Genomic DNA, 11874 nt, shown 5'->3' with positions numbered 1-11874 from the left:
GTCCTGGGTCTTCCCCGTGGCCTCCTACCGGTCGGACATGCCCTAAACACCTCCTTAGGGAGGCGCTCGGGTGGCATCCTGACCAGATGCCCGAACCACCTCATCTGGCTCCTCTCGATGTGGAGGAGCAGCGGCTTTACTTTGAGCTCCCCCCGGATGACAGAGCTTCTCACCCTATCTCTAAGGGAGAGCCCCGCCACCCGGCGGAGGAAACTCATTTGGGCCGCTTGTACCCGTGATCTTGTCCTTTCGGTCATAACCCAAAGCTCATGACCATAGGTGAGGATGGGAACGTAGATCGACCGGTAAATCGAGAGCTTTGCCTTCCGGCTCAGCTCCTTCTTCACCACAACGGATCGATACAGCGTCCGCATTACTGAAGACGCCGCACCGATCCGCCTGTCGATCTCACGATCCACTCCTCCCCCACTCGTGAACAAGACTCCGAGGTACTTGAACTCCTCCACTTGGGGCAAGATCTCCTCCCCAACCCGGAGATGGCACTCCACCCTTTTCCGGGCGAGAACCATGGACTCGGACTTGGAGGTGCTGATTCTCATCCCAGTCGCTTCACACTCGGCTGCGAACCGATCCAGCGAGAGCTGAAGATCCTGGCCAGATGAAGCCATCAGGACCACATCATCTGCAAAAAGCAGAGACCTAATCCTGCAGCCACCAAACCAGATCCCCTCAACGCCTTGACTGCACCTAGAAATTCTGTCCATAAAAGTTATGAACAGAATGGGTGACAAAGGGCAGCCTTGGCGGAGTCCAACCCTCACTGGAAACGTGTCCGACTTACTACCGGCAATGACCAAGCTCTGACACTGATCATACAGGGAGCGGACTGCCACAATCAGACAGTCCGATACCCCGTACTCTCTGAGCACTCCCCACAGGACTTCCCGAGGGACACGGTCGAATGCCTTCTCCAAGTCCACAAAGCACATGTAGACTGGTCGGGCAAACTCCCATGCACCCTCAAGGACCCTGCCGAGAGTATAGAGCTGGTCCACAGTTCCACGACCAGGACGAAAACCACACTGTTCCTCCTGAATCCGAGGTTCGACTATCCGGCGTAGCCTCCTCTCCAGTACACCTGAATAGACCTTACCGGGAAGGCTGAGGAGTGTGATCCCACGATAGTTAGAACACACCCTCCGGTTCCCCTTTTTAAAGAGAGGAACCACCACCCCGGTCTGCCAATCCAGAGGTACTGCCCCCGATGTCCACGCGATGCTGCAGAGTCTTGTCAACCAAGACAGCCCTACAGCATCCAGAGCCTTAAGGAACTCCGGGTGGATCTCATCCACCCCCGGGGCCTTGCCACCGAGGAGCTTTTTAACTACCTTTAGCAACCTCAGCCCCAGAAATAGGAGAGCCCACCACAGATTCCCCAGGCACTGCTTCCTCATAGGAAGACGTGTTGGTGGGATTGAGGAGGTCTTCGAAGTATTCCCTCCACCGATCCACAACTTCCGCAGTCGAGGTCAGCAGAACACCATCCGCACCATACACGGTGTTGGTAGTGCACTGCTTCCCCTTCCTGAGGCGGCGGATGGTGGTCCAGAATCGCTTCGAAGCCGTCCGGAAGTCGTTTTCCATGGCTTCCCCGAACTCCTCCCATGTCCGAGTTTTTGCCTCCGCGACCGCTGAAGCCGCACACCGCTTGGCCTGTCGGTACCTGTCCGCTGCCTCAGGAGTCCCATGAGCCAAAAGAACCCGATAGGACTCCTTCTTCAGCTTGACGGCATCCCTCACCGCCGGTGTCTTTGAAAAGTCTGTATTTTGAATCAAACTTTTAAATGTGTTTATGTCGCCATCATGTGGTCAGGTCAGGTAATACATCTTTGAAAAGTGTGTATTTTGAATCAAACTTTTACATGTGTTTATGTCGCCATCACGTGGTCAGGGCAGGTAATACATCTTTGAAAAGTCTGTATTTTCATCCATTCATCCATCCATTTCCTACCGCTTGTTCCTTCAATCAAACTTTATTGACGGGAAGTTGAGAAAGTGACGGTGCGGGCAGGTACTTCATGGTGGGTCTTTTAGAAGAAATACTGCATATACTGTATATATATATATGTATACATAACATGTGTATATTGTTTGTCTTTTTAGTTTCACCCTTTTGAATGTTTTTAAACCTGCTGACACACTCATCGCCCTAAGACTAGACTAGATCTGACTGATCACTAGATGTGACCAATCTAAGTCTGAGACTAGATGTGACCAATCTAAGCCTAAGACTAGATGTGACCGATCTAAGTCTTAGACTATATTTGACCAATCTAAGTCTAAGACTAGATGTGACCGATCTAAGTCTAAGACTTGATGTGACCAATCTAAGTCTTACACTAGATGTGACCAATCTAAGTCTAAGACTAGATGTGACCAATCTAAGTCCAAGACTAGATGTGACCAATCTAAGTCTAAAACTAGATGTGACCAATCTAAGTCTTAGACTAGATGTGACCAATCTAAGTCTTAGACTAGATGTGACCAATCTAAGTCTGAGACTAGATGTGACCAATCTAAGTCTAAGACTAGATGTGACCAATCTAAGTCTAAAACTAGATGTGACCAATCTAAGTCTTAGACTAGATGTGACCAATCTAAGTCTTAGACTAGATGTGACCAATCTAAGTCTGAGACTAGATGTGACCAATCTAAGTCTAAGATTAGATGTGACCAATCTAAGCCTAAAACTAGATGTGACCAATCTAATCTAAGACTGGATTTGACCAATCCAAGTCTTAGACTATATTTGACCAATCTAAGTCTAAGACTAGATGTGACCAATCTAAGTCTTAGACTAGATGTGGCTAATCCAAGTCTTAGACTGTATTTGACCAATCTAAGTCTAAGACTAGATGTGACCAATCTAAGTCTTAGACTAGATGTGGCTAATCCAAGTCTTAGACTGTATTTGACCAATCTAAGTCTAAGACTAGATGTGACCAATCTAAGTCCAAGACTAGATCTGACCAATCTAAGTCCAAGACTAGATCTGACCAATCTAAGTCCAAGACTAGATCTGACCAATCTAAGTCCAAGACTAGATGTGACCAATCTAAGCCTAAGACTAGATGTGACTGATCTAAGTCTAAGACTACCTGACAGAGTTCCATGAGAGAAGGACTCAGGGTGAAGTGAATACTAGGACTGGGTACCAACCCCTGTGACAAGTTAGGTCAGAGATACTGATAAAGCTGTCCTGGTGTGTGCACCCTGACTAGAACTAGTCTTACCTTGGAGGGCCTGACTAGAACTAGTCTTACCTTGGAGGGCCTGACTAGAACTACTCTTACCTTGGAGGGCCTGACTAGACCTAGTCTTACCTTGGAGGGCCTTGAAGCCTTGCAGAGGGACCCTGGAGGACCCAGTGACAAACTGCAGCAGGCGTGCTCGCCGCTCCTCATCAAAGGACTCCACAGCCTTCCAGAACCACTTGACTATGTTGCTGTCGGCCGTGCAGTGTTTCAGTCTGGTGTTGGACTTCCAGTCGCTGATGTCGATCTTCCCCAGACCACACACGATCAGCTGCAGGCGGGGCCAAAGTTCAGGGTTTTTACTGTTAGCATGTTAGCTTGTTCAGTTATTATTACAGCTATACACTTCAATCATGTATTTTAGTACTTGATGCACGTTAGCGTGTTAGCTTTTTTAAATCGTTTTACAGGTATATACCCCAGAGTCATACATTTTGGTACTTGATGTATGCTAGCCCTTTTAGTAAATTTTACAGGTATACTCCTCAGAAATATTAATTTTAGTACTTGACGTTTATGTTTACTGTTAGCATGCTACCATGCAATAGCTATTTTTGTAGGTATAAAATTCTGAATCATATTTTGGCACTTGCTGCTAATTTTAGCATATTAGCTTTTTTTGCTATTATTGCAGCTATACACCTCAATCATGTATTTTAGTACTAGATGCACGTTAGCGTGTTAGCTTTTTTATATATTTTTACAGGTATATACCCCAGAGTCATACGTTTTGGTACTTGATGTATGCTAGCCTTTTTTGAACATTCTAGAGGTATACTCCTCAGAAATATTAATTTTAGTACTTGACGTTTATGTTTACTGTTAGCATGCTAACATACAATAGCTTTTTTTAAGCTATTTTTGCAGGTATACAATTCTGAGTCATATTTTGGCACTTGCTAATTTTAGCATATTAGCTTTTTTAGCTATTTTTACAGGTATACACATCAATCATGTATTTTGGTATTTGGCGCACGCTAACATGCTAGCATGTTAGCTTTTAAAGCAAATCTTACAGGAAAACACCTCAAAATAACTTTTTTTGGTACTTGATGCACACTTTTTTAATATCTATTTTGACGGGTCTAATCCTCAGTCATATATTTAGGCTGCCTGTTAGCGTGTTGCTACACTAGCCTTTTTAGTCACTTTTACAGGTATACTCTTCAGAATGATTTATTTTAGCACTTGACGTATATGTTTACTGTTAGCATGCTAACATACAATAGCTTTTTTAGCTACTGTATTTTTGCAGCTTTACAATTCGGAGTCATATTTTGGCACTTGACACACAATTATTGTTAGCCTGCTAATTTTAATGATCTCCGGGTTGTTGTTTTTTTTAACGCTCAACTTTACAATTATGAATTTGCACGACTTTCTGCAGGTTTCTTCTTTTTTTTTTACTCTTGGCTCCAAAATTATGAATTTTAATGATTTTCTCCAGGTTTGTTTTTTTAATTCTCATCTCTACAATTATGCATTTTAATGATTTTCTCCGGGTTTTTTTTTTTTTTTTTTCACTCTTGACTCAACAATTATACATTTTAAGTATTATCTCCGGGTTGTTGTTTTTTTAAACTCTCGACTCTACAATTATGAATTTTAATGATTTTCTCCGAGTATTTTTTTTTTTTTTTTTTCACTCTTGACTCAACAATTATACTTTTTAAGTATTATCTCCGGGTTGTTGTTTTTTTAAACTCTCGACTCTACAATTATGAATTTTAATGATTTTCTCCGAGTTTTTTTTTTTTTTTTTTTTCACTCTTGACTCAACAATTATACTTTTTAAGTATTATCTCCGGGTTGTTGTTTTTTTAAACTCTCGACTCTACAATTATGAATTTTAATGATTTTCTTTAGGGTTTTTTTTTAACTCTAGACTCCAAAATTATGAATTTTAATGATTTTCTTCAGATTTGTTTTTTTAATTCTCGACTCTACAATTATGCATTTTAATGATTTTCTCCGGGTTTTTTTTTTTTCACTCTTGACTCAACAATTATACATTTTAAGTATTATCTCCGGGTTGTTGTTTTTTTAAACTCTCGACTCTACAATTATGAATTTTAATGATTTTCTCCGGGTTTTTTTTTTTTTTTTTTTTTTTTTTTTTCTTTCCACTCTTGACTCAACAATTATACTTTTTAAGTATTATCTCCGGGTTGTTGTTTTTTTAAACTCTCAATTATGAATTTTAATGATTTTCTTTAGGGTTTTTTTTTTAACTCTAGACTCCAAAATTATGAATTTTAATGATTTTCTTCAGATTTGTTTTTTTAATTCTCGACTCTACAATTATGCATTTTAATGATTTTCTCCGGGTTTTTTTTTTTTTTCACTCTTGACTCAACAATTATACATTTTAAGTATTATCTCCGGGTTGTTGTTTTTTTAAACTCTCGACTCTACAATTATGAATTTTAATGATTTTCTTTAGGGTTTTTTTTTAACTCTAGACTCCAAAATTATGAATTTTAATGATTTTCTTCAGATTTGTTTTTTTAATTCTCGACTCTACAATTATGCATTTTAATGATTTTCTCCGGGGTTTTTTTATTTGTATTTTTTATTTTTTCACTCTTGACTCAACAATTATACTTTTTAAGTATTATCTCCGGGTTGTTGTTTTTTTAAACTCTCGACTCTACAATTATGAATTTTAATGATTTTCTTTAGGGTTTTTTTTTAACTCTAGACTCCAAAATTATGAATTTTAATGATTTTCTTCAGATTTGTTTTTTTAATTCTCGACTCTACAATTATGCATTTTAATGATTTTCTCCGGGTTTTTTTTTTTTTTTTTTTTTTTCACTCTTGACTCAACAATTATACATTTTAAGTATTATCTCCGGGTTGTTGTTTTTTTAAACTCTCGACTCTACAATTATGAATTTTAATGATTTTCTTTAGGTTTTTTTTTTTAACTCTAGACTCCAAAATTATGAATTTTAATGATTTTCTTCAGATTTGTTTTTTTAATTCTCGACTCTACAATTATGCATTTTAATGATTTTCTCCGGGTTTTTTTTATTTTTATTTTTTATTTTTTCACTCTTGACTCAACAATTATACTTTTTAAGTATTATCTCCGGGTTGTTGTTTTTTTAAACTCTCGACTCTACAATTATGAATTTTAATGATTTTCTTTAGGGTTTTTTTTTAACTCTAGACTCCAAAATTATGAATTTTAATGATTTTCTTCAGATTTGTTTTTTTAATTCTCGACTCTACAATTATGCATTTTAATGATTTTCTCCGGTTTTTTTTTTTTTTTTTTTTTTTTCACTCTTGACTCAACAATTATACATTTTAAGTATTATCTCCGGGTTGTTGTTTTTTTAAACTCTCGACTCTACAATTATGAATTTTAATGATTTTCTTTAGGTTTTTTTTTTTAACTCTAGACTCCAAAATTATGAATTTTAATGATTTTCTTCAGATTTGTTTTTTTAATTCTCGACTCTACAATTATGCATTTTAATGATTTTCTCCGGGGTTTTTTTTTTTTTTTTTTTTTTTCACTCTTGACTCAACAATTATACATTTTAAGTATTATCTCCGGGTTGTTGTTTTTTTAAACTCTCGACTCTACAATTATGAATTTTAATGATTTTCTTTAGGGGTTTTTTTTAACTCTAGACTCCAAAATTATGAATTTTAATGATTTTCTTCAGATTTGTTTTTTTAATTCTCGACTCTACAATTATGCATTTTAATGATTTTCTCCGGGTTTTTTTTTTTTTTTCACTCTTGACTCAACAATTATACATTTTAAGTATTATCTCCGGGTTGTTGTTTTTTTAAACTCTCGACTCTACAATTATGAATTTTAATGATTTTCTCCGGGTTTTTTTTTTTTTTTGTTTTTTTTTCACTCTTGACTCAACAATTATACTTTTTAAGTATTATCTCCGGGTTGTTGTTTTTTTAAACTCTCGACTCTACAATTATGAATTTTAATGATTTTCTCCGGTTTTTTTTTTTTTCACTCTTTACTCAACAATTATACATTTTAAGTATTATCTCCGGGTTGTTGTTTTTTTAAACTCTCGACTCTACAATTATGAATTTTAATGATTTTCTTTAGGTTTTTTTTTTTAACTCTAGACTCCAAAATTATGAATTTTAATGATTTTCTTCAGATTTGTTTTTTTAATTCTCGACTCTACAATTATGCATTTTAATGACTTTCTCCGGTTTTTTTTTGTTTTTTTTTTGTTTTTTTTCACTCTTGACTCAACAATTATACATTTTAAGTATTATCTCCGGGTTGTTGTTTTTTTAAACTCTCGACTCTACAATTATGAATTTTAATGATTTTCTTTAGGTTTTTTTTTTTTAACTCTAGACTCCAAAATTATGAATTTTAATGATTTTCTTCAGATTTGTTTTTTTAATTCTCGACTCTACAATTATGCATTTTAATGACTTTCTCCGGGTTTTTTTTGTTTTTTTTTTGGTTTTTTTCACTCTTGACTCAACAATTATACATTTTAAGTATTATCTCCGGGTTGTTGTTTTTTTAATTCTCGACTCTACAATTATGCATTTTAATGATTTTCTCCGGGTTTTTTTTTATTTTATTTATTTTTTTTTCACTCTTGACTCAACAATTATACATTTTAAGTATTATCTCCGGGTTGTTGTTTTTTTAAACTCTCGACTCTACAATTATGAATTTTAATGATTTTCTTTAGGGTTTTTTTTTAACTCTAGACTCCAAAATTATGAATTTTAATGATTTTCTTCAGATTTGTTTTTTTAATTCTCGACTCTACAATTATGCATTTTAATGATTTTCTCCGGGTTTTTTTTTTTTTTTTTCCCACTCTTGACTCAACAATTATACATTTTAAGTATTATCTCCGGGTTGTTGTTTTTTTAAACTCTCGACTCTACAATTATGAATTTTAATGATTTTCTCTAGGTTTTTTTTTTTTTAAACTCTCGATTCCACAATTATGAATTTTAATGATTTTCTCAGAGTATTTTTGGTTTAGTTTGTTTTCCACTCTTGACTCCAAAATTATACATTTTAATTATATCCTACAATATTGAATTTTAATGATTTTCTGCAGGTTTTTATTCATTTATTTTTAACTCTCGACTCTACAATTATGAATTGTAATCATTTTCTCCGGGTTTTTTGTTTGTTTGTTGGTTTGTTTTCCACTCTTGACTCCACAATGGTGAATTTTAATGATTTTCTGCGGGGTTAAAGTTAGTACAAACCCCGTTTCCATATGAGTTGGGAAATTGTGTTAGATGTAAATATAAACGGAATACAATGATTTGCAAATCCTTTTCAAGCCATATTCAGTTGAATATGCTACAAAGACAACATATTTGATGTTCAAACTCATAAACTTTATTTTTTTTTGCAAATAATCATTAACTTTAGAATTTGATGCCAGCAACACGTGACAAAGAAGTTGGGAAAGGTGGCAATAAATACTGATAAAGTTGAGGAATGCTCATCAAACACTTATTTGGAACATCCCACAGGTGAACAGGCTAATTGGGAACAGGTGGGTGCCATGATTGGGTATAAAAGTAGATTCCATGAAATGCTCAGTCATTCACAAACAAGGATGGGGCGAGGGTCACCACTTTGTCAATAAATGCCTGAGCAAATTGTTGAACAGTTTAAGAAAAACCTTTCTCAACCAGCTATTGCAAGGAATTTAGGGATTTCACCATCTACGCTCCGTAATATCATCAAAGGGTTCAGAAAATCTGGAGAAATCACTGCACGTAAGCAGCTAAGCCCGTGACCTTCCATCCCTCAGGCTGTACTGCATCAACAAGCGACATCAGTGTGTAAAGGATATCACCACATGGGCTCAGGAACACTTCAGAAACCCACTGTCAGTAACTACAGTTGGTCGCCACATCTGTAAGTGCAAGTTAAAACTCTCCGATGCAAGGCGAAAACCGTTTATCAACAACACCCAGAAACGCCGTCGGCTTCACTGGGCCTGAGCTCATCTAAGATGGACTGAGGCAAAGTGTAAAAGTGTTCTGTGGTCTGACGAGTCCACATTTCAAATTTTTTTTTGGAAACTGTGCACGTCGTGTCCTCCGGACCAAAGAGGAAAAGAACCATCCGGATTGTTCTAGGCGCAAAGTGTAAAAGTCAGCATGTGTGATGGTATGGGGGTGTATTAGTGGCCAAGACATGGGTAACTTACACATCTGTGAAGGCACCATTAATGCTGAAAGGTACCGTATTTTCCGCACCATAAGGCGCCCTGGGTTATAAGCCGCGCCTTCAATGAACGGCATATTTCAAAACTTTGTCCACCTATAAGCCGCCCCGTGTTATAAGCCGCATCTAACTGCGCTAAAGGAATGTCAAAAAAACAGTCAGATAGGTCAGTCAAACTTTAATAATATATTAAAAACCAGCGTGATGTGGGCGCGCATGGAGTCGTATATCAACATGGACGGAGCTGCGTGAAAAAAGCCACCCGGCCTCTTCGCGTAAACTTAAACTTACCTTAACCACTCGCTCATCTTTTCTTCATCCATCCCTTCGAGTTAGCTTTTATGATGACGCCGGCTGGAAAGGTCTCTTTTGGCAAGGTCTTCCTTTTGAATATCACCATGGGTGGAAGTTTCTGGCCATTAGCATGGCAAGCTAGAACCACAGTGAAGGATGACTTCTCATTCCCTGTGGTGCGAATATTCACCGTACGTGCTCCCGTTGTATCCACAGTGCGGTTCACAGGAATATCAAAAGTCAGTGGAACCTCGTCCATGTTGATAATGTTCTCTGGCCGGATCTTTTTTTCAGCTATCTTGTTTTTACAATATGCACGGAAAGTAGCCAGCTTTTCTTGAAAGTCTTTAGGCAGTTGCTGTGAAATAGTAGTCCGTGTGCGGATGGAGAGATTGCGTCTTTTCATGAACCGGATCCCTGTCGCTTAGTAGGAGCCATTTTGTGGTCTTTACAGATGTAAACACACAAAGGAAATGAAACGTACGGTAATATCCGCGCGCTTTTTCTTCTTCTACGCGGGCGGGTGGTTGCTTACAGTAGAAGAAGAAGCGCTTCCTGTTCTATGGGGGCGGGTGCTTACCTTGGCGGTTGCTTGCGTAGAAGAAGAAGCACTTCCTCTTCTACGGGGAAAAAAGATGGCGGCTGTTTACCGTAGTTGCGAGACCGAAACTTTATGAAAATGAATCTGAATATTTATCCATATATAAAGCGCACCGGGTTATAAGGCGCACTGTCAGCTTTTGAGAAAATTTGTGGTTTTTAGGTGCGCCTTATAGTGCGGAAAATACGGTACATACAGCTTTTGGAGCAACATATGTTGCCATCCAAGCAACATTACCATGGACGCCCCTGCTTATTTCAGCAAGACAATGCCAAGCCACATGTTACATCAACGTGGCTTCATAGTAAAAGAGTGCGGGTACTAGACTGGCCTGCATGTAGTCCAGACCTGTCTCCCATTGGTGCATTATGAAGCCTAAAATAGCACAAGGGAGACCCCCGGACTGTTGAACAACTTAAGCTGTACATCAAGCAAGAATGGGAAAGAATTCCACTTCAAAAATGTGTCTCCTCAGTTCCCAAACCTTTACCGAGTGTTGTTAAAAGGAAAGGCCATGTAACACAGTGGTGAACATGCCCTTTCTCAACTACTTTGTCACTTGTTGCAGCCATGAAATTCTAAGTTAATTATTATTTGCCAAAAGTAAATAACATCAAATATGTTGTCTTTGTAGTGCATTCAACTGAATATGGCTTGAAAAGGATTTGCAAATCATTGTATTCCGTTTATATTTACATCTAACACAATTTCCCAACTCAAATGGAAACGGGGTTAGTAGATGAACACCTGCAATCACATGAAGGTAAATGTCTGGCATGGAGGAGGACGTGCAAATAGAAGATGACAAAGTGAGGTCACCTCCAGCTCCTTCTCGTCAAAAGCCTTCAGCAGGTGCTGGGGGATGACCTCGTTGAAGCCCTTCTGCAGAGCCAAGAACTGGGCCTCGATGCCACGCAGGAAGCGCCAGTTGACGTAGAGGCGGACGTATTCCTTCTTGGTGTCCTGCGTGACGGGGATGCTCTTCCCGTTGGGCTTGAGCTCATGCTGGATGATCTCGCCGTAGGCGTTGTGTTCCACACAGAAGGTGTGGTCCAGCACGCCGGTGATGTCGTTGTCCCTAAAACCAAGTTAGACCAGGATCAGGTACATGAACAACATCTATTGTATGCGTCAAGTGACAAAATAAATCATTCTGATAAAAAAAAAAAGGCTAGCAAAATGTGACTCTGAGGTATATACCTGGAAAAATAGCTAAAAAAAAGCTTACATGCTAACAGTGAAAGTATTCTGAGGTGTATACCTGTAAAATGTTCTACAAAAGATAACATGCTAATGTTAGCGTGCGTCGAAAAAAGTTAAAATCCTAACAATAAGCATGCGTCAAGTGCCAAAATATATTACTGACTTGTATACATGTAAAGTTAGCTAAAGTAGCTAACACGCTAACGTTAGCATGCTAACAGTAAACATGCATCAAGTACGGCAAAAGTTATACTGAGGTGTATGGCTGTAAAATTTTCTACAAAAGA

At 38.1% G+C, this 11874-nt stretch overlaps 1 protein-coding gene across 1 annotated transcript in view; it reads right to left on the bottom strand.

Annotated features, from left to right (window-relative positions):
* smurf2 (SMAD specific E3 ubiquitin protein ligase 2) overlaps positions 1–11874 on the bottom strand; it is a 203916-nt gene that overhangs the window by 6162 nt on the left and 185880 nt on the right. Inside the window, exons 16-17 of the mRNA XM_061973879.2 lie at positions 11204–11462; positions 3345–3546 (exon numbers count right to left, since the gene is read on the bottom strand). Coding sequence (XP_061829863.1) covers positions 3345–3546; positions 11204–11462 — 461 coding nt within the window. The remainder of the gene's footprint in view (positions 1–3344; positions 3547–11203; positions 11463–11874) is intronic.

The sequence above is a fragment of the Nerophis lumbriciformis genome, linkage group LG22 (genome assembly GCF_033978685.3).
Source record: "Nerophis lumbriciformis linkage group LG22, RoL_Nlum_v2.1, whole genome shotgun sequence".
NCBI lineage: Eukaryota > Metazoa > Chordata > Actinopteri > Syngnathiformes > Syngnathidae > Nerophis > Nerophis lumbriciformis.
The sequence above is the reverse complement of the archived record's forward strand: the minus strand, read 5'-3'. Positions and strand labels throughout refer to the sequence as shown.